At 43.4% G+C, this 23,017-nt stretch overlaps 1 protein-coding gene across 4 annotated transcripts; it reads right to left on the bottom strand.

The window, feature by feature from the left end:
* Nucleotides 1–1,033: 1,033 nt before the first annotated feature.
* pik3r1 (phosphoinositide-3-kinase, regulatory subunit 1 (alpha)) lies at nucleotides 1,034–22,481 on the bottom strand. Of its 4 annotated transcripts, none has more exons than XM_015032054.1 (15): nucleotides 22,360–22,481; nucleotides 19,625–20,186; nucleotides 11,079–11,171; nucleotides 10,892–10,966; nucleotides 10,504–10,635; nucleotides 9,646–9,847; nucleotides 9,465–9,547; nucleotides 3,841–4,042; nucleotides 3,576–3,756; nucleotides 3,367–3,492; nucleotides 3,137–3,279; nucleotides 2,869–3,045; nucleotides 2,676–2,750; nucleotides 2,417–2,587; nucleotides 1,034–2,324 (listed from the first exon to the last, which is right to left on the bottom strand). In XM_015032054.1, exons 2-15 carry the CDS (start codon nucleotides 19,956–19,958, stop codon nucleotides 2,135–2,137), a joined length of 2,184 nt encoding a protein of 727 aa, XP_014887540.1. In that variant the 5' UTR covers nucleotides 19,959–20,186; nucleotides 22,360–22,481; the 3' UTR covers nucleotides 1,034–2,134. The 4 variants fall into 4 exon arrangements, with proteins under 4 accessions (XP_014887540.1, XP_014887539.1, XP_014887541.1 ...); XM_015032053.1 differs by having other exon boundaries at nucleotides 22,241–22,481; XM_015032055.1 differs by lacking the exons at nucleotides 9,465–9,547; nucleotides 9,646–9,847; nucleotides 10,504–10,635; ... (2 more) ...; nucleotides 19,625–20,186; nucleotides 22,360–22,481 and adding an exon at nucleotides 6,494–6,795.
* Between the last annotated feature and the right edge of the window lie 536 nt (nucleotides 22,482–23,017).

The following is a 23,017-nucleotide window of genomic DNA, read 5'->3' on the forward strand; positions in this document are numbered from 1 at the left end:
TACAACTCAGCACTGAGGCAGAGAAGGTGCATGATGTCTGTGTGATCTGAGGGGATAATAATGAAATAAAAAGGTTGTGCCAGCAGCTGTTGTGAGGTAAATAAAATTAGACATATTACAGATGTCTTTAGTACTTTTATAAATGTGATAAAACCCAAAATGTGCTTAAAAAAAAAAGAAATTAAATTTCAGATGAGCAGTTTGGTCAAAACTGCGTGTACCGTCGCAGAAAGTTTCCTGCTTTAGGGGGAAACAGATTTACACCCAGCCTCTGCCGCCGCTGCCGGTTTGTGTGTGTGTGTGTGTGTGAGATACATGGGAGGTAAATCATCAGACTCCCGTCGTAATAGTGAAAATAGAAACAATCACATTCTGGTTTCCCAGCTCATTTTTGTTAAGATTTCAACTCAACAGCTGACTCGGCGTGCATGCCTGTTCAGATTTTGTAAAACGCATCACACCAACAAGCGCTCTGATTGGTTGTTTGGGCATGTACCGCTTTTCTCATAAAAACTTTAAATGAAAAAAAAAAAAAAAACAAGTTAGGAAAACTGTAGTTGAGCTGTTGACGATTTATTTATTTATTTATTTTCGGATTTGCGCCACTTTTGCGTGGCGCAACTTTGAAATATGAAAAAAAAAAGTTTCTGAAATGAGCTGATCCACCCATGTAAACATTTTCTGATACAGAAAAATATACAAAGTGTAAAATGTAAATTGATCTTCTATTCTCTCATATGGGAACATATCTATTTTATAACAAAATAAATCTCTACTGCTGTTTGGGCGGCGATATGGGGTCGTACAATCCCAACCAGCACCGTTCTCCGACTGCTCCTCCAACACGGGCTTCGCTCTCCACTCTTCACTGAAGCAGCTCAAACACTCAAAAGGCTCTGCCTGAGAGGAACTTTAGTTTGAAGCAAAACAAAACAAAAACAACAAAAAAAAGGTAATAAAATACTCATCTTTTCCATCTGTATACCAGCTGTTAAAATCATTTACAATAAAGTGTACGTTTCTATTATTATTCTTTAAAAATCAGAAGCGTTTTGTACTGTAGCTTGGCATTTTGAAACAAAACCAAAAAAAAAAAAATATCCTCAGATATTTTTTTTACACAGGAAAAGATACTTTTCAAGCGGTAAAACAAGCTTATATTGTGGGTTTGCAACAGTTAAACAATTCTTAAGTACAAATGGAGAAAGAATTGCATAGCTGATCAGAAGAGAACTCAACAGGAACTGATCCTTTTTGGTACGGTGCACTTTGTTTCATGACTTTGCACAATTTCACATATGTACATGAAATAGTAAGTCCATTCATAGTCTCAAGCTCGTTCGACACCTTTAAGATCAAGTTTGCTTCTGCACTCTAAAGCTCGACAGCGACACGGCTGCAGGCTTTTTCCCGTCTCCACTCTGCTCTTATAAGTTCATAGGAGTTTGTTTTTTATCAAACCATTAAAAAAAATTGTGTAAAAAAAAGAAAGAAGAAAAAGTGCCATTTTGCTACATTTTCAGCTGATCCATGGTCTGCTGCTGAGCAGATAAACACAAGCTAATGTGTTCCAGCCATCCAGCGTCGCACGGTCTCCCGATTCTATGAGTTTTGGTCACGTGGACAGTCCGCACAAACACACACGTAGAGGAAGGAGGAGAAAGAAAGAAAGAAATGCACGTTGATGATGTGAGGAAAAAAAAGAAGAAAAAAAAAGTCGTAGCCGGTGAGTACGGTTCCGTTTCAAGGGTTTGACTTTGTGGTTTAACATTCCGGCTGGTAAAGCTTCGAAAAAACGGACAAGCACCATAAGGAAAAGGCCTCAGACGTCCTCCTCTTGGAGAGTTCAGCAGTTTCCGCTAGATTCTGTGCTCCCACAAAAAAACTAAAGAAAAATAAAGAGATCTACATTCAGACTCGCCTCTGGTTTTACGGCAAAGTCACTGAAATGTTTCAGGCTTTATTGTGTCCTTTTCCTCCGGTTTCCAAGTCCGAGTGTCAGAGCGTGTCCGTTCCGTTGTTCATTGTTCGCATTTGCTCAAGGAGTCCAAGACGTCGTCTCCTCCGGCTCCAGCCAGGTTCGTAAACCCGTGTGTCTGTGCGGGGAGGTGAATGTCCAGGGGTTGGGGGTTCCTCACCGTCTCTGCTGGGCGTACACCGGATACGCTAGCGTCACGTTCAGAGAGTCGTTGTGCTGGACCAAAGACGTGTGCTGGTAGTGGAGGACGAGTTCTTTCAACGAGCCGTACAGGTTGTACGGCTCGGCGAAGCCGTAGCCCGACGGCGTCTTATTGATGACGCAGTGCTTCACCTCGCCTTCCACGCTGCGGAAAGACAGAGAGGCAGGACAAACGGTCACCCACTTGTCAGGAAATCTGATGACGACAACTCTAATTGTAGTTTTATGGATACGTACACAACGCTGCAGGCGTAGCACCCTGCTTTGCTGCTGTCCCGAACCAGGAATGTTCCGTCTCTCTTGCCTTGGAGCACGGCCTCGGCCTGGAGCCGGTTGATGTTGCCCAGTCTCCAGCTGCGTTCGTCGTGATGCGGGAGGTCTTCGTCGTCATCCACCATTGAGTATTGACTGAAAGAAAACCAAAGACGTGACAGAATGTTAGTTGTGATGTTTTCTTGTTGAACGTTTTCTGCGTCGTTCGGACTTGGGGACTTACTCTTCGGTATTCTCGTTCTTGATTCCTAGCCATTCGTTGAGCTTCTTCTGTCGGACTCCTTTCTGTGTCAACCACCTGTCGGACAGGAAGCAGATGCATGTTAGACACTAAGAAAGACCAAACCTATCAAGGTACGTCGAGGTTACGACACACCTCAATAAGAACATCCTAACCCTTGATGCGCCGTACTTACATGAGGTACTGGTCTCTGGTCTTGCGGAGCTGGATGAGGTCGGGTTTGATGCTGTTCATCCTCTTGTCGATCTCTCTGTAGTCCGCCGCCTGCTTCTTCAGGTCTTCCTCCAGCCTGCGCTTGCTGTCGACGATTTCGCTGATCCTTGATTTCAACTTTTCGTAGTTACCCATAATTCTGCAAACAAAAGAAACAAGTTAGCACAAAAAAAACAAAACACTCCATTGGAAAGCGAGCTAAAAGGGACTAATCTCCATAGCGTCCTCACCTTTGGATCTCCTTGTCGTTGCCTTCTCTCTTGAACTTCTCGATGTACTCTTTGCTGTACCGCTCTTGCGTCTGACATTGCTCCTCAAATATCTTAATGGTTTCGTTAAAGGCTTCTATTGCTGTGCGTTTCATTTGGATTTCCTGCAAGACAAAGCACGGTTTTAAAATCCAAATTCAAATTCTGCAGTCAAACTACGGATGCCAGTCAGGAGTGGGGCTGCGTCTCACCTGTGACGTTCTGGTGTATTCCTCGTACAGACGGTCGTACTCTTTGTTCTTCTCTTGGTACTGCTGGTGGTATTCGCAAAGCTTCCTCCCCACAGCTTCAATGTTGTCTTCTTTCACCACCTGGTCCTGATGACAGATTTCAGAGTTGCGGTTAAGTTCCCGTCAAAAAAGGGAAGCGCTGTGACAATCCAGTGGGCTAGCTCCCCTACCTGCTGGTGTTTGGAGACCGGGTAAAGCAGCTTGACGTCTAGCTTGGGGTTGTACTGAGCCAGCGACTCGTTCCGATAGTGGTTGATGAGCTCCACGACGGAGCTGAAGGTCAGCGGATCCGAGAAGCCGTACTTTCCGTCACGGTGGAAAATCTTGATGAGCTTGTTGTTGCCTCCTTTCCTGCAAGCAAACAAAGGTGGTAGAAGAGTTAAACCAAGAGTGGGACGGAAGGATAGAAAGACAGAGGAGGACGGTTCGACTCACCTCAGCGTCAGAGTGTAGTCTCCGTGCATTTTAGTCGAGGCGTCCCGCACCAAAAATGTACCGTCCGCAGTGTCCCTCAGTTTCTCATTGACTTCCTCCCGAGAGATGTCCCCCCAGTACCATTCAGCGTCCTGAAGAGCCATGTTGTTGTTCATACCGTTGTTAGTCACAGCTGTGGACTTGGGTGGTTTTGGAGGTAGAGCTGTTGGAGAAAACAAAAAAAAAGAAAAAGGTTGAATTTCTGGCGTCTCGGCAGCAAAATTTACTTTCCCCGACTTCTGCCATTTGAGGCAAATCAGGCATTCTGCTGCAGGCTTATTAGCTCTCACTCGTACCCCTCTTCCTCTCCGCCCCAATTCATCAAACTGGGATAATGAAACTCTGCCTTCTCTCCCGACAGCGAGAGTGGGAGGAGAGACGGAGCGGAGCGTGAGTCAGGCAGAATGAATTTCATTCAAGAAAGGAGGCCGCCTATAAATATTCCTCGCTGCAAAATGCGGGAGTGCATCCTTCTGAGAGAACGATGCGCATGGAGGACTTGAAAAACAAACGGCTGGAAACAGACGACACACGCAAGTTTGAAATCCACAGCCGTCACCGGCGAACGAATCCCCTTCGTCCGGGGCTTTGCTGTGGGATGACCTGATTCTGCTCTATAGATTCAGAGTCAATAAATCTATGAAAGTCAAAGCCAATGGAGGCTAGCGGAGATTGGAGCTAAGGTAGTCGGCTATTTTTAACCCCACAAATCTGCACTGCATCAATTGTTCTGCAGCAGCGGACCTTGCGGAACGTCTCTCGCCTGCAACTAAAAGCAGGATTAACTTGGCAGATGCCTTCTGCAGTAACAAAAAATAATTGCATAAAACAGAACAGTGCAGGTCTGAGCTTCCCACCACATCTAGAAATGACTGGAAATGCCTCCTCCTCCTCCTCAAACGCAAAGCAGACTTAATAAAAACAAAAGGAAACAGCAGCAGCCACAACAACGCAGATTCCTCTTTCTCTCCGAGGCAGAGTCACTTTTAAAATCGCACGATTCCCAAAAGCCATTAAGAGGCAGCCTGCTCGGTAACGTGTTACATCACTCACCGCAGCCAATCACACAGGGGGGTCAGTCACCAACCGCTCCTGCATCTTTCATTTCCTGAGAGCGATGAGGTCATTCTCCGAGTGTATTTCCTGCCGATATACTTTACAGCTCTGCTGCCGAGCAGAATGGGATCAGACTCTCCGCTTTGCAGCTAAACTAGAAGGAAGGAATTAAAAAAAAAGCTTCTTGCAGCTCGATTCATGCTTTCCCTCACGCATCCCCGTCTCCCTCTGCCGAGCCTGTGCACTTGCTCTCCTGCAGGTTCGCTCGCCCCTCCTCCCTGCGTGTGTCGCGCGGACGCTCGGCCCGTCCCACTGCTGGCACACGGACAAAGCCGGCTCTGCTGCTGCTGCAGCACGTACGCAGCTGAATCATAATGCCTGGCCCTCCTCCTCCTGCCCCCCCCCCCCCGGGGGTCAGCATTAACCCAGGGCTCTGAAATACGTCCTGTAATCCCGCAGCATGACACTCGACGTGACGGAGACAGCCTGCCAGGTTTCCTTAGCGATGTTAAAATAGAAGCAGCTTCCTGGTAGAGAATTAGGGCTTCAGAGGGAGGGGGAAGCCGGTTTTCATACGGCCAGATTTACTAAGAGGAGATTCTTCTGATTTATGGAGAAGAAGAAGAAGTAGTGAATGATGCTCGAGAAGAGAGCTATTAGTTTAATAAATAAGTGCCTGAAAGAAAAAGTACAACCAGTATGATTAGTAAGATCTGCTGCTCTTCCCACACCTGTTGCTGCATGCTGCCACTCAGCTGGCTGAAAGAAACTTTCCTTTTCTGACAAAAAGTTCTACAGAAATAAGTTCAATTCTAACTATTAATAGATAACATTACTTCATACCCGTATCGGTCCCAATATTGGCAAAAATAAATTCTAGTTTGGATATTGTGACAATCTAATTATACGCCTTGTGGTCTGAGCGACTTCATGATTTATTATTTATTTTACATTACGTTTCATATTCCTAATTGAATTTTCTGAACGTTTTTGTTGCAGTTTATTTGTACAAATCTCATGTTTGACAAAGCTTGTGTAGCTGTTGGTTTATTTGAGCGTGCTGTACTGCTGCAGTTACCAAGTAAATTTTTATTTTAAAAAAAAAAGGAAAAAAAGAAACATTTTTAAATCAGTTCAGCATTTTTTTCTGTACCGTATTTTTTTCTCAGATAGCGGCTTCGGAAGTGAAAAAACGAAAACTTTTGCTTTCCTGTTTGAAATAAAAGTAACTCCATCTAGCAGTTCTCGCTCGAGGTTCTTGTTCTGAAAGAATCTCACGCCAGCACACCTTCGGTCGGGTAAAGAGTCCTTTTACGCTTTAAATTATTTAGACTCTCTCTCGATACGACGCATCTAAAAATAATGCGAGGGTTTTAGAGCCGGTGCAAACTGGAGAGTTACTTGTGCAGCCGTGTGCCTGAAGCAGGCCTGAGCGACAACTGGGCTTCTTTAAAAATAAAATAAAATATTTTTATGTTTTTTTTTTTTTTTTGGAAGAGTTCGCAGGTTAAAAGTAGAGATACATCCTGGAGTTTCAGAGTAAGAGCGTCAGACTCACGCTGTACGTTGTGCATGTCTCAGTGGATGTAAAGTCCTTTCTGAAGCGTCCTCTTTCAGTTCCACAGGTTGAATTAAATCCAGTTCGACGGAGCTCCGTTTCGTAGTTTGGGCTGCATCCACCCTTCTCTTCCTCCTCCGGTATGAGGATGCGTCTCGTTTTAATTCTTTGAAAAAGATGCGGCTCTGTGCACTTCTTAATGAAATCCAGGTAATCCTCTGGGCAGGTGCTGGGTGCGACTGGGCTGAGTGTGTGACTGACTCGCTCGCCCCGCTCTGTCTGACTGAGAGTGCTCAGCTTCTGCTCCGACTCTCCCTCCTTCCCTCCCTCCTCCTGCTGCTGCTGCTCCTCCCTCCTGCCCCCACACCGTTTCCTTTTCTGAGCCGAGCCTGAGGCCTGCTCACGTGGAGGCGGATGGTTAATGATTAGCAGTAGCTGCTACGGTGTCGCCCTGAATCCAGAGTCTCAGGTTTCTGTGGTCACTCCCTCTTTTTTTTCTTCTTCTTCTTCTTCATTTTTTTTCCTACATGTTTGTAAAGGACGAACGGGGTGGGCGTTCGGTCTTATGATTAACTTGCAAAAGTTTCAAATATTTGCTGACTGAGCCCTTTGAGGGGGCAGGACATGTGGATATCCAGGTGGTGGGGAGGTGAGGAGGGTGGGGGCCGTCTTCAGTTAACAAGAAGCTCTCTGTGGCACAGGCCGACTTTCCAGCCAACCAAATCTAAGTGGGCCTTTTGACGCTTACTTAAAATAGGCTAGCAGTAACTGGGAGGAGGCATGCAGACACCCTTAAACACACGCACACAGACACAGGTCATTCACAAAACACACACAATCCGAACATGTGTGTTTACAGAGTAGGCTCCCCTCGTCTCGGTGTTTGCATGAGCCAGATGACTGAAACCCGGCGCACCTGAGCGCCCATGTTTGACAGGGTCATGTGCTTCAGGCGGGCCGCCCACGGCCGGCTCTCGAACCGCTCAAACTCTTTCTGTAGCAAAGAGTACAAAAAAAAATAAGGTGCTGGCCCCTCCCCCACCTGTTTCTGCAGACCGACAGTCAGCTTGGGGGTAAGATGCTATTGCCAACGGGACAAAAACTGGACGTCTGAAAAATATTACGGCGTCATTTTGAAGCTAAAGCTAGCATGCTACAAATAGCACAGCAGCTAGCCCAACTAAGCTAATAGCTTATGGCAAAACAAAATAGCTGTTATTTATTCTAATTTTTTTGCTTGAATCTATGTATATAGAAATGAAAAAATAAAGATAATTGTAATTTCCAGGTTATACTAATTTTGCTTATGTTTCCCAATTTAAATATTAGAAAATATTTGGCTAACATGCAAAGCATTTTGATCAGATTTTAAATGTGTGCAACGAATCCACTTTATCGTTAGAATCATATTTTGGAACCTTTTTTATCATTTGTAATAAGTTTATATTTTGAAAAGGTTTCTATTGAAAGCTAGGCTGGGATTGTTGCCATAACAACGGGGTTGCAGTTAACAATTATTTTTAGTAATCCATTATTCTACCAATAATTTTAATGATTAGTTGGATAAAAAAAAATTACACCTTTTTTTTTTATACAATATTAGAAATATCCTAAAAGGTGCAAGCAAAAAACTAATAATTAAAAAACTATTATTAAAACTACTGGGTGAAAAATATTTACAGAAGGTTTTTATCTTAAATATAAAATCTATATATTTTGTACATTTTTGGCTTAATTACTACTTTGTTCAGCAAATTGACATTTTTAGTCTGTACTTTCCAGTTAGCCATTACTCACTGACTAAACTATTCGTCTATTCATCATGATGAATCTGGTTAATCGTTACGACCTTCCAAATATAAATCTGTAATGGGGGAACAAAAAGCATTTCCATCCATGCGTCCATCAAAATGCTCTTGCAGGTGCAAATTACTGACAGCAGAGACCAGCCGTGTTATAAATAGCCCCAACAGGTAATAAAAATGTTTAAACAGCCATGGTCAGTCTATGGTCCGTGGGCGAGCCAACAACAGCGCTTTTAACAAGCCCTGTAAAAACACAAGTGTCACACGCAACACACTGCAGCCTCCTACCACAGCAGCTCGGTTTTTTCTCTCTCTCTTTCAGCTCCCGAAAGCAAGACCACCGCCGAAACTTTAAAACTAACTTCAGTTTCCAGGCCAACCGTGAGAAAATAGACCCAGAAAGACAAACCACAAAAATCACAGAACCGTCTGCAAACTGGTTTAATCCGGTTAAAATGATAAAAAAAAAAAATTAAAAAAAAACCCGACATCCAGCTGAAGCAAGTTTGTGATGCTGCATGCTTTGAAGCACCTCAGCTGTGAAAATACCTCTGTAAACACTAAACTTCCTATCTCAAGTTACTTTCTTCAATCTAAACTTGCCAAATTATTCCTCAAACAGGTTTGATAGCATTCAGAAAATGTAAGAACCGCTGACAGTCGTTTCATTTGAGTTTTCTATTTTTAGGCATCAGAAGAAGCTCAGATCTGATCAAACTGAAAAATGTGAAACATTTACGCTTTGCCTGGATTACTTTGCATTACACAGATTCGAAAAGCAGAATTTGAGGAGAGAAATATTCCTTATTCTGCTTGGAAAAATCTGAATGCACTGGAATCTAAACAAGACTCATAAAAAATAAAAAAACTCCAAAATAAAGGCCAGATTTTTCAAAACTGCATTGAAATCCTGCAAGACAATTTGACACTTTCAATTCAGATGCACCTAGATGTTGCAATCTGCAGCCTGCTGCAGCTGCTGGTCTCGACACTTCAAGCAGAGCTATTTATAGCTCAGCTCTCAGTCAAGAGTTGTGCAGCAGTTTAATGCCCACGGTGAGCTTAACGCTCTGCACCCCCTCATAACTAATGTGCCCGTCTCTAAAAGAGGCGATGCAAAGTGCGAGGGTCCGATGTAAAGTTAGATGGATGACCGGAGCCCGTACCTGGAGCTGCTTGGCTCTCGCTCCACTCGCTGGTCACCAGCACCTCGATGATCTTGATGAAAGCATCCAGACTGGGTTCGCAGCTGTAGAAGGGGAGAAAAGGGCAGGTGTGGGGGGTTAAAGGTCAAGCCGCAAATGCAATATGTCTGGATTTTTTTTTTTTTTGACGAGCGATGTTCACCTGGTGGGCTGCTGTCTGAAAAACACGGGGCTGAAGATCTCGCCCAACGATCTGGCGCTGAGCTGGTTCTTGGGCGTGTTCTGGCAGACTCTAGAGAAGTGCCTGAGCAGACACTGCAGGGTGAGCCAGTACTGGGGCGGCAGGGTCGCGGAGCTGGCGATGCGGCGCAGCAGCTGGGTGCATTCCTCGGGGTTCGCCGCCTCTGTTGGTGGGGGGGAAAAAAAACAAACAAAAAAAAAAACGTTCGGGTCAAAAGAAAATGAGACGAAACGCAACTGGGAGCGTCTCTGGCTGAAGAACGACACGAAATGAAAGCGAGATCTTCAGACAATGAAGAGATGGAACAAAAAAAAAAAAAAGAGAGAAAAAACAGTCATGCAGTTTGTCTTGGAAACCGCTGAGAGAGTGTGCGGTTCAGAATGAGCGTAAGGTACACTAGCAGGTGATTGGCTGCCTAGAGATGGCAGAGATAAACTTTCAGGCTTGTTTTAGTTCCTATTAACCACAGATATCCGGTTTCTGGCCATGTGACATCAAGGGAATGCAATGCAACAGAACACAATGCAACAGAACGCAGCAAGGTGCGACTTTTCTTCTTTTTTCTTCTTCCCTTTGCTTTGCAAAAAAAGCAAAAAAGTTAATTCAAAGCTAAAGAAAAAAAGCAGGGGAGAAGCATGCATGATCTGAACTTTGCATGTTTTCAATTGATGAAGTCAAGAACCCAAAAGGAGAAGCGGAGAGCAGATGAGTGTTTTGCGGTTGTTGTTTTTTCCATCTCACAGAACGTGTTGTACAGTTTGGGGACATCACGTCAGCGCTTCATGCACCACGCTTCGAGGACGCTGAGTGGGCTCTCACCTTTGACGGCGTGGACCATCTGAGCGTGGAGGGCGGCTGGGACGATGGGCTGGGGCAGATCCTGCAGGTACCTGCGCAGGCCGTCGCACAGGGCGGGCAGCTCCAGCTGGTCCAGCTCAGCGGCGTGAGGATCTGAAATGCAGTGGCTTGGTTTGTGAGAAAACCACGAGCCCTTTGAGTCGCTAACGTCATGTGTGTGCAAACACACAACCCCTTTTATTTTCTGAAACTTCGTCTGTGTGTGTGTACTGGTCTCATTTTGCTGACTGGAAAGTTACAAGGTTCACACACACACACACACACACACACACACACACACACACACACACACTCAAGCTGATTAGGACATGGGGAATGGAAAAAAAAATAATAATAAAAACATTCTTACCACAATCATAATACTGCCTGATTTCGAGTCCACCTCCAGCGGTGAACGTTCGATACAGAGTCGGGTTGTCCACACCTGTCAAAAGGAGAACACGGACGTCACCCCGTGTGGTTCTGCCGAACCGCTCACCGATCGACAGAGTCAACTGGGACGCGAGGGGGAAGACTGGTTGTCATGGCAGCCTCACCTTTCCTCTCGATAGCTTCGAGGAGTCTGGTCAGCAAGGGCGGGGCGGTCTCTGGGAGGAAAAACTGCTCCGTCAAGTCTGCCAAACAGACGCCTGAGGAGACAAAGGTCAACAGATGGAAATATTAAAATCAGTGGCTTCATATCAAACAGACCTTTCACACGTGACAAGCATGGAGTCCAGGGTGACTAAAATAATACAAGGAAGTAGTCTCGTGTAAACGTAGCTGATCAGTGATCAGCCGGAAAATTTAATTTAGATTGTGGCAACCTGAATACAGACGTTCTAATAGTCCTTCTAACATCAGCTTTACTCTCAGCAATAAAGGATTGGCACAAGAGCTGTGGATCTCTGCAGCTTCCCCAAAGTTATTGCAATTTTTCACTGTAATACTCTCCTTTCTTGCATGAAATCCCCTAAAATACGTCGACGTTTGTGGTTGCATGTTCAAGGCGTATGAATAATTGTGCGAGGCACCGTTTCTCTCTGACTGAAAACACAAAAGCTCTCAGGGGATTTCAGTAGGTGCAGTAATTCTCGAGGTGCACAGTCATGGATTGTTTATCCGTTGTGCACGATTGGGGTTATTCCTGCAGTTTTCACACTTGCGTTTTCAGAAAGGCTTCTCGCATCTCTGTGTCAAGCTAACAAAAATGCAAGGAAGTCTTTATTGTGGCGCCACAGCTTAATTTCTCACAAGAAAATTACATTTGATACTCTAAACAACAACGACGACAAAAATACAGATAATTCACAGATGGCGGCGATTCTTCTGAACCAGCTCAGGTGTTTGACCAACAAACCGCTCGGAGGCTTCAAAGGCGGCAGGTACATGGCCGGAGAGCGCCTTTCAAAAGGTGAAAAGAAAAGTCTGATTCAAGAGCAGGAGGGGCTGAGCGCTCAAGTCAGGGTTTGGTGGGTCAAGGAATTAAGCAAATATCCTGTGACATGAGGTTAGCCAGGTCTCTGGGTATTTTAGTTCTTTACTTATTTTGCCTTTAGAACTTTGCAGCCAGGTGCGGACATGAAAGGATGAAGGATTTGGCCAGGGTTTTTATTTGGATTTTGTAAAGGCGTATTTTGAAAAAAAAAAAAAAAAAAAAGTAAAAAGGGATTTTTCCTGAAAGGCTCGACTGTTTCAACACCGAGACTCCGGGTCGGTGAATGGAACCTTTCTCCAAACCGTATTTTCCTTTCTGCCCCTCTTAAAAATAATAAAAAAAGAGTCAATTAAAAAAAATCTGCCTTTAAAAGAAGAAAACGAACAAGTGCAGCTCTCAGTAATGTATGATAATTATCACCGAGGCATTGCTTGGTTCCAACGAACGCAAGGGGATCGGGGAGGATGGGGGCAAGGGGGTTCAATCGGGCGAATAATGAACGGCTTCGACTGAATCCACATCCTGAGACCAGAGGGGCTGGTGGGTTGCGTGTGAAGAAACTGGATTACTCAAGTCCCTCTGACCACATAACACACAAACCTTCATCGAGGACAAGTGGTCATCTGGAAGACATTACTGGAAATGCAAAACCAATGGGATGGGGGGTGAGGGGGATTCGGAGAAGTAGCAAACTTTGAGATGGAGCAAAGTTTCCCTAAATAAAGATGGGAGACATGCAGTGCCGCCATCTCTCACCTTGGAAGTGTAAGCCTCTTCCCCCTTCCTCCCCCTGAACAACAAGACATCCAACACGGATCTCCTCCCGCGGCCAACCTCGTCTTTCCGGGAAAGGAAACCCTAACCCGGCTGCTTTCCCTCAGATCAAATCCATAAAAATAACAGATCAAAAGAGGAGAATGAGTCGCTGAATGCTTAAGCGGGGATCCAAAAACTTTCCAATCAAAGTTGCAGATGCTTTTTTCTGCGTATTTTCATCCACAGATCTGCCGGTCTGCTCCAGACAAGGTAGGGCGATAACTGCTGCAACGAGACGAATCTTCAAGGTGATCCAGGGTCCCATGTTTATTGGGTGAGGGGGGAAGCAGAGGGGGACATGAGTGGCACGGCACAGACTGCAGATAGAGTTGCTTCTTAGTACTGTCAACGGCGTGACGGTTTTGGCGTCCATAGAAACGTATTGAGTGTCCGGGAGGCAAAACATGGCAGAAATGCTCTGAGCAATCGCCGATGATTCCTCAGACGATCCGTTGATAGACAAGCCTGTGCTAGGCATGGCTTGTAACCAGGGAAACGCAAAGAATATGCTGTGTTTATTTAAAGTTTGATAATTGTTCTGGCAAAATAAATTGTCCCAGGGTACAGACGCAACCGGTTTAATTATTTTTACAACTGTTTGCTCTGATGCGTCGACGTCTTTGCTCAGGAGGAGGGATCGGTGCCATCGGCTGCCCTTCTGTAGACAGAGAACTGAATTATCTGATGCAAATCCTTTTGTGGTGAAAACCTCTCTCTTGATGTACAATGTTGGTTTTTGGAAGTGTTAAGTAGGTCACATTATTATTTTTTTGTTATTTCTTGTGATGTATGAAACAGGTTGTTCTTGTAAATGACTCAAGAGATTTTTCATGAATAATAAATAAAGCATTATGTTATATAACATTATTTCACTTCACCTGTATAAATGAAATAAATAGGATTTGATTCCTACATTCAGTATGATAGATATTCGTGTAACCCGTCTTGTAAAGTGTGTTTCGGTGACATGTTTTTTGTGAAGTTGGTACTTTAGAATTGAACCAAACTGAACTGAAAGTTAGTTCAGTTCAGTTCATGCATATATTCCAACTGCTACACTTATCAAGTTTGTTATTTCAATTAGAAGAGATCAGTTTCTTGTTTATTCAGAAAGATTAAATAGTTGCATGGCAGTACGGTATGGAACTTTATTTAGCTTTTTGACGAGAGACTGTATCTGCGGCAACTTGGAAAAGAATAGCAAGGCGACGGTAGCCTCCTAAACATGCCTCTACAAGTGTGCATGTTTGGCCTCAGTCAATCAGCAGTCAGTCAGAAAGACAGACGGACTGAGGAAGTCTTTGCAGCTGCCACTCGCAGAGCTGCGGTGTGCTGCAACGGGGGGTTTAGCTGAGGGGTACAATCTCACCAGCTCAAGTGGTATGTCTGCAACGAACAAAATGTAGACTGTGGGCAGAGGGAGCCGTGAACTCACTAAAGATAGCTCACTAGTTGGGATAAATTTAGAGAGTCTGCTCTGGTAACTACCATTTTCAGGTTCCTCCTGGTCTGGAAGAGGTCGAGCTGCGACTCAGGAGTTGAAATCAGAGGACCTGTGCAACAGCTGAAACAACCGGCCGTGCAAAAAAATGTTTAAAAAGAGGTTTAAGACTTCACTGGAAACTAATATTACACGAAACATACCGCTTAGAATCTGTTTTAACCACAAAAAAACATGATGCAGCTGTGATGCACAGTAGAGGAAATAAAAGGCAGACAATGTCTCCTCCTGGTGGAAAGAAGATGCAATGCAGACGAAGAGGAGGAACCAATAAGGAGGTCGTTGCTAGAGGGTGAAAATTAACCCTTTGTGTGCATGTGTGTGTGTGAAGACTCACCACTAATGACTATTTTTCTAAAGCCAAATCCACCATAAAAACTCTTACTTAAAATAGAAGAATAGAATAATAGGGCTATATATCCCAGAATGCATTGACACCGATGTTTCCTGTTAATACCAACAGTTTGAGTTAAGACACAAATTTTAAGACATTTTTGCAAGATTAAAGCGCAAGTTTAGAACCCCATCTGGTGTACATGTTAGACAAGCACATGCGACAGCGTCAGATCAGATAGTAGCTTGGTTTTACAGCTCTATAGCTATAATCTCGATGTTTTGTTTGACCACAACGGTTTTTAAAGATATGCTGCCTCTGAGTCGTGCTGCTGCTGCGCGCTAATGGCTACAAGCCTGTGCATTCAGTAGAAGTGTGCAACACTGTGTGAGCCAACAGGGGGAAGGAAAACATGTGGGCTGAAAATAAAAGTGTTTAGAAGGAGCGGAGGGTTTTTTTTTTAATGCATTTATGCAACGCATGTCCGTTTTAGCGCGATGCATAAACCGTTTTGGTGGAGCTTTTCTGCATCTTCCAGATATTGTCTTGCTCTAATCTCACCTCTGTCCTGTTGCTCTCCTTCCAAGTCAACCAAATACACACACACACACAAGCACACACACCGTCCCAGGCTTCGTTTCCTCTCCTTCCTAATCCTCCTGACAGACAGTGACTGACTCCGGTAAAGAAGATTTGCCAGTTCAGACTTCAGTCCTTGCACACAATCAGGTAATGAAACGGCTATGCACACGATTCCATGTTATGTCTTGAGTGGATTTACACTCTAATGCAATTTGGTGGTGTGTGTGTGTTGTTGGTGGGGTGGTGGGTGGAGAGAAAATATTACATTTACAGCGGTGATCTTATTGAGCTTCAGAATTACATTACAGCCCTGGACAGCAGTTTCGAGACACAATGGGTCCATGTGAAAGTGTTCCTAGAAGCGAAGGTAACAAACAAGCCAGGGGGTGTAACCGTGTTAGCATGTTAGTACAGTTCAGTGCAGTTCAGCAAACAGTGAAAGGACAAGATGAACGTTTATTAAACATGTTTTTGTTCTAATCAGATCTTGGAAACAGCGAGGAGCCAAAAATACCTTTAAATCCAGCTGGAGTCCAACGGATTTATCACCTCTCAGGATGTGAGCTAACATTTACCAAGGGCCGGTGCTATGCGTTTTCAAGGACATGGTGCTATTTTATCATGCAAACAATTACCAGTTACTTTCAAATTTGACTTAAAGCACCTTGAAATTGGGCTTCTGTCTCTTTAAGAAGCTCCTGCTTTTTCTGACACCGCCTTCAGGATTTAACGACATTTTACCAGTTTTTCACTGAAATGTAGCTCCTATTATGAACTCAGCAGATGTGCAGTTCCCCCAGGTCTTTGCTAATTGCTGTTGGCTAGTCTGAAGGAGCTGAGTGCAGTTTCCAAGCTCGGGAGCTTGGAAACTGCAGCTCTGGGCCGGAGCTTTGTGGAAAAAGATGTTTGGTGAGACAAAACGTTTAGTCAACCCCCAATGGTTGCCACGGGACATTCAAGGACTGGACTCTTCAAACATCCAAGAAAGGCTTATAGGAACACCCCCACAATATGTTTTTTTTTTTTTTTTTAATTTGGGGTTGGTATAACATTATAACATGATATAAAGCTCAAAAAAGTCAATTTTACATAATACTGCCCTTCAGCCCAAGGAAAATCAACTATTTCTTACAAATAGCAAAGAATAAATCAGTAAAACTAGTTGTCCGCCAGCGTAAAGCTGCTGAGGCGAGAGTTAACGTTTTATTTTCTGGTGGCATTCTCTACCGTTACTGCAATCAGCACTTAACACAATACAGACTCATCACAGAGCTATTAATCAGTGTACCATGCAGTCTAAAGCATCAATACAGCGTTTGCATTACTGCAACAACAACAAAGATCACACCATGACCGTGTCCTCAATCTGCTACTGACTTGGATGGTGGTAACAATGCGTGACGTTTCCTTCGGGGGAGGGGAGAAAAATAGTCACTGCCAAAGTCACTAAACACCATAATTTACAAGAATTAATAAAAAAAAATAAAGTGACCGTGTTGAATGGAGCAGATGTCAGGCTGAATGCTAAAGAGGCCCAGACAAGGAAAGCTGCATTAGCTCAATCTGCTGCTATGTGGAGGACCGACCCGTCCAAACTCCCACCAGCTCCCTTCAGTTGCACTTTTTAGCAACTTTTTCAATAAACACAAATGAAACTCATGGGCTTTTAGTTTTTTTTTTTTTTTAGATAGTTTTGGTAATGTGCCAATGTGACAGACGCTGTTGAATATTTCCTCAAACAAGCCCGAGCATGCCTGCCGAATCTTGTGACAGCACGCACAGCAGCAAGCAATCACTGTCCTCCAACATTTACACTAAAACTCAGAACTAGGAAGTAAAAAAAAAAAGAAGAAATATTTATATGCGACTTAGGTGGTGACCTTTGAAAAAAGAAATGATAAAAAAAAAGGTTCCACGTGAGACCACTCCGTGTTCCTTCCACTCGGCGGGCCCAAACACATGCATGTTGTCTTAACTCAGAGGCCCCAGCGAAGGAGCAACACTTTAATGTTTATAAAAAAACAAAAAGAGGAGAAGAAGAAGAAAAAAAAAAAGAGGTAGTGAGCTGGAATGAGCCGGAATAGTTTCCCAGCCCTGCCCTCCTCTCCTCTCTCCACATCTGCTGCACTCATGTAAACTCCCTCCTCCCCCTGTGGCTCAGAGAAGAGAGGCCCCCTTTCTAAGCCTCAACTCTCCACCTTCTTTGCCCTCGCAGAGCTGACTGTAGGAGCTATGAAAACATTAAAAAAGGGAGTAGAAGGAAGGAGAAGAAGAAGAAGGAAAAAAAACTGGTATAGGAGGAAGGGAGTTGGATCCCCTCAGTGGTGGGCGATAAATCACAAACACTCTGGGAGCAACAGGACCCTCTTCAAAGAGCCCTTGAGCATGGTTCCTCCCATAGCCCCCCCCCCGGCTGCCCTACTCCCCTCCGCCTAGCACAACGCTCTCGCTCTTCCTCCCCCCCTTCCCCACCAACCTCAGGGCGGCACCTCCCCTCCCTGTTCCTCTCCTCGCCCGAGACACAGAGACTTTTCTTCTTCTTCTCCCTGCGCTAAAATTCCCCACTCGCTCCAGGCTCAGCCCTGCGATGCAGCCATTCAAACACCGTGCTTCCCCCCCCCAAACGCACCCCGGCAAAGAATTTCACAATCGCACCACAAAAAGAGCAGAAACTGGAAACCTGGCAACTGCAGCGGCTCGGAGTTTGAGCCGCCGCCTCCTTCAAAAAGCAAAAAAAAAAAGAAAGAGGCCGGTTTTAATTGTGCTTCATAGTTGTGGCCGGCGCATCCCCTCCCAACCCGACCCTCACACTGCCAAAACATAAAATCTTACCAAGTCTTTTTTTTTATATATATATATCTTAGCATACTTGAAATAAGAAAGTTAACTGAAAAGTAATGTTTCAGTAAGATACAGCAGCTTGTTTAAGGTAAAACATTCCTTAATATTGATGAAAAAGTGAAACCATTTCAGTCAAGGGAAAAATGTCTTGCTATAAGTGAAATAATCTGCCTGATTTCATCAACATTGAGGAATTATTGACTTAAAAAGAGCTCCTATAGCTGTTGAAAAGTTATTTGTATCGTATTTGAAATATACCAAGATATTTGAAGCAGAAACTAGACATGTTTTAAAAAAAACAAAACAAAACAAAAAAACAACTTGGTAAGATTTTGAATTTTGCATCATGTTGCAAATACTTCTAATGTTAACAAATAAACTGTATAAGTTTCAGTTATAAAGCAACTGAAAACTGAAAGTAACCAGGTAAGAAAGTGAGCAACGAGGGGGGAGAATATCAGGGGAAAATGTTCCTTTTGTGTTGGTTTTGGTCGGACTGATGGCGAACACTGGGTGCTTTCTCCTCACATGCTCAATCGGTGACATTGTGTTGTTGTGATAGCCACAAATTCAGTCCAACAACGGACACTCTGTGCAGCATTTTGCTTTCTTTTCTTAGGAAAAAAAAGTCCCAAGCTTTTCATATTCAACACTTGTGGTTTTCGCACTCTGTGGATCACAGGATGAAACCAAACACCAAATGACTAAAACACAGTTAAGACGACTGAAAACACAATGACTAAATAATGAGATCATTCATTGGATTTTTCTGGCATTAAATTGTTGTGGGGGATTTCTCCCCCTGTGACGATATTACAAATAAATAAAGTAAACTTTTGGCTGCAGATGAAACACGGTGGTGGCAGCAACATGCTATCAAACCTAAATTCAAGTCAAAATTTGTGACAAAATTTGCAAAAAATTGGCAGAAGTTATCCGAGTGATTTTGTTTTCACAACACTTTCATTCTCTGCTTTTGTATAACTAGAAAAAACATATTCCTAAAAAAAAAAAAAAGAAAATAGTAGCAAAAGGCGCTTTAAAAAACTATCTGCATACTTCACACTTTAAATGCTTTAAATTTATGGCATAAAATACCAATTATTTGCGGTTGCTAAGTAAGGAGAAAAACAACAAAAAACAATTGAGAGTTTATAGTTGCATTAAAATCAGTCTAGTGTTTTATTATCTCCTCTGTTTTTCAGAGCCTATGACTGGTTGAATGTCCTGATACCTCAAAAATAAACCCACACACACAAAAGGCAACCTGTTTAAACAAAAAGACTAAAGAACTTCTTTTTTTCTCCTTTTTGCGAAACCAGCTTGCCTCAACATGCTCAGATCCATAGATCTGAGCATTTTTCTTAGCGCCGATAAGGACATTCCAATCTCCCACGATGGAGATTGAGAAGAAAAATAGATGATATCCACAGAGCCACCGTTCCTCTGGCAACCTGAGCTTCGCTCTTTTGGATTCTCATTCAGGGCTAAGTTCAAGTTTGCACTGGTACGTAAAAAAAAAAATAAATAAATAAAACAATAGGCCTTCGCAGCGCTTAGCTGCTCGGGCCTAAAAATAACAGAAGCTCACCTTGATCCGAGTCGGAGTCCTCTGCCTTGAAGGAAGCTGGAGCTACAGGTAAGGGTCTGAGCGGCCTCGGCTTGGGCGTCGGTGGCGAGATCCACTTCTTCCCCACGTACTCCACGTACGTCCCGGGGAAGTCGCCCTTCTCCTGCGTGGTTTCGTTGAAGCCCGGCAGCCAGCCGATCTTCTGCGGCTGCTGCTCCAAGCCGTCGCTGTGACCGAGGGCGACCAGGGCTCCCTTGCTCACCAGCAGGATGTCCCCCACGTGCAGGTCGATGTCCTCCTCCCGCTCCTTCTTGTACTCGTACAGCGCTCTGTACTGGTATCCTTCCACACTCATGTTGAAAGGGGGTCGATTTATTCTTTTTGGTTTTTTGTCTTTTGTTGTGACTTTTTGGCTACCGAAGACTGAACGCAGACGAAGGATGTCTAGCTTGTCTTCTTGCTCTCACAGATCTGGTCTGACGTTGACGCTCTGCTGCGCTCCTCGTGCGTCGCTGCACGGCGCGTACCCATCAGTGAACGGCCCGCAGCCGTGACGTCGAGCGTGCCTATCCAGACCTGAAAGCTGAGAAGAGAGGCCATGTTGGTCACGGTTTCACCAGATGGCTCCTGCCTACGTCACGTGTGCGCAGCGAAACCTTTTTAGCTAAGCGTCTGAGAAACCGTAAAAGTAGCGGCTAAAGAGGCAGATGCAGCGCGAGGTTCTTCGCTGCAAAGAAAATCTGACAAGTACAGGAAGTTACTGTAGTCAGTCTCATAAACTGTTTTCATTAGCTGTGCCAAGAAGAGCTTATACTGAGTTAGGGGCAAATAAAAACAGCCTAAAATGATTGTAAGCTTCTTCGTCTAAATCAGTTGAGATGTGAAGGAACTGGAGTTGAAACTTTGTGAATGCTGAAACGTCTGGATATGACTGTACTGATCGGTGACGCTGCTAAAGACTGGACACATCGCTCTTTGTTTTATTGTTTATATTATAGATAAAAGCTGCACAAGAAATCTAACTGCAGTCATTACAAAAACAATACTTGAGTACTAGGATAGTATATTTAAATTTTTTAATCTTTCATGCTCAGCATATCTACAACATACATAACCAGCTGGATGGTCTTAACTTCTTTTTAACTCCCACGTTTCATGTATGATTTTTTTATGTGTATTTGATGTATGTTTTGTAATTCAACAACTGATGAAAAGCCTAGGAGCCTACTGTCAGCCAGCAACAAGTGGGGGAGGAGGAGGGCTGCATTACACTATGCATCCTGCAGCCAGATTAAGAAAAAAAAAAAAAAAGCTGATGACTCTAGCACTTTCTCTGACATTTACACTTTAATTGCGACAAAAGAAAATTACAGCCCTTTAGAATATGGGTAGACATATTTGAATTATGGCTTTCTGTCATTCTTTCAAATATGTGGAGAATTTCAAGGTGGTATTGTTCAAAATGTTGGTAGGATTTCTATCATGATTCCTTACAATATGTATAGTAGACTGTAGATATATATATATATATATATAGAGAGAGAGAGCTGTTTGGACATAGATAAATATGTGTGGGATGATAAAATAAGAGCTATTGGAGCAAACATCACTGATATGGTTATTGAAAGAAGGGCACATAAAGTGGAATGTACTTTAGATTTACAGAGGTAAGATAAATTATTGCTTTTTACATGTCAGATAATGTATTCAGTTAGTTTCTTTACCGTCTTTGTTTTGTTTTGTACATACGGATGATGTGTAGTTTTCTGTGAAAGCTATACATTTTTTTTCCAGTTGTATTTTACTGCATCTACCCTGGTTCCCACAATAAGCACATAAAGGGTTGTTGTATAAGGTCTTCAAAAGTTGTACAAAATGTTCTATGCAAATGAAGATTCATCTGATTTGCATAAGTATCCCACAGACAAAGTAGGGTAAGCAAGTTTTTCTTTTGTTTGCGAAATGGTAAAAAGGACAGAAATATATATTATATGCATATATTTTAAAAGGAATAACCAAGTTAGAAATACATGTTTTTGTTTTCTTTTTAAATCCTTCATATGTACATGCATTGTTTTTTTTAATGTTTTGGTGCCACTGAAATATCTCCAGGGCAGACCTCGTCATCTGCCAAGAAGATAAGCGTCTTAAAAGTGAGTGATTCACTGCACTCCAGACTGCGTTATTACTATGAACCGGTTTTTAATGGCTCCTCTTTACCGTCTGTGGCATGCAGAGCTGCACGGCCAACATTTATAACACACACTCTCACATGTGCCTTATCGCCTTCCTAATCTTGAAAACACATAGATAACCACAAGCAGTTTTGTTGGATAGTTTGCAAAACGTACTGCAGACTCTATCTTTTGGATAGAGTCCGAAATCGCCAGCAAAAAAATGTTAATGGAGTAGTTCGCTAGCTAAATGGGCAAGAAGAATGAAGGGAAAGACAGAAAGAGAGAGAGAAAGAAAAAAAAAGCTACGTACGAAAGTTAAGCAACGACAGAAAACAGCAAGAGTACAAGGTAACTCCTTTTAAGAAACATTAACTACATAAATATTCGACTTTTGCTAATAAGAACCAGGCGTAAACATTTTAGCTAGTTAACTTAGGGAGTTCGGAGAGTAGGCACTTACCGAGTGAGTATGCAATGCTCCCGCAAACGATTCCAGTGAGTCCTCCTCCTCCCTCCACGTAAAATGGCTTTTAACTTCGAAAAACTACCAGCGAATGGAAGCCAAAACACATCCTTTACCTGCCTGCTTGAAAACGACGAGTCCCCCGCGACGGTCTAAATCCGATTTAATGACTAGAACAAAGTGTTACGACACACACACAGTCGGCGACATAACGGCGCAGCTCCCTGTCCCGAACAAATGTTCCCTTCAACGTCGCCCCCCCTTTGGCCAACGAGGGGGCGAGACCGGGCGTTGACGCTGATTGGTCGAAACAGCTGTCAATCAATGGTGTCATGAAATTGGACCAATCCGGTTCCCGCGAGAGCCGACACTCCCCCTTCTATGTTACTCTCTCAGGCAACATGGAGAGCGCGTATAGAAATTACATAACTACAACTCGTAGCCCCAAAGTTGTACGCCATTGTTATCGTAAGCAACAAGCACAAAGCAATATTATTATTACTTTCGGAAGTTATGAGAGGGGATAAAAATGCAGTAGCAGATTCTGTGTGGCAGGGAGTAGATGTGAATTTGTACAAGTAAAAGTGTGTCATGCTGTATATGTACTTCTCTCCATATGCCTCTCTCTCTATATATATATATATATCTTTATGTCTATCTCTATTTCTGTATCGTAGGTAGGTAGATAGACCTAAAAAAAAGAAGCTTAAAGTTTAGGGTAACTTAAAGCTTGTAAGTCTAGCCAAAATGTTTAATTTAGATCTTATTCAACGA

This window comes from Poecilia latipinna, unplaced genomic scaffold, assembly GCF_001443285.1.
Source record: "Poecilia latipinna isolate Pla-1442-1.1 unplaced genomic scaffold, P_latipinna-1.0 Scaffold229, whole genome shotgun sequence".
NCBI lineage: Eukaryota > Metazoa > Chordata > Actinopteri > Cyprinodontiformes > Poeciliidae > Poecilia > Poecilia latipinna.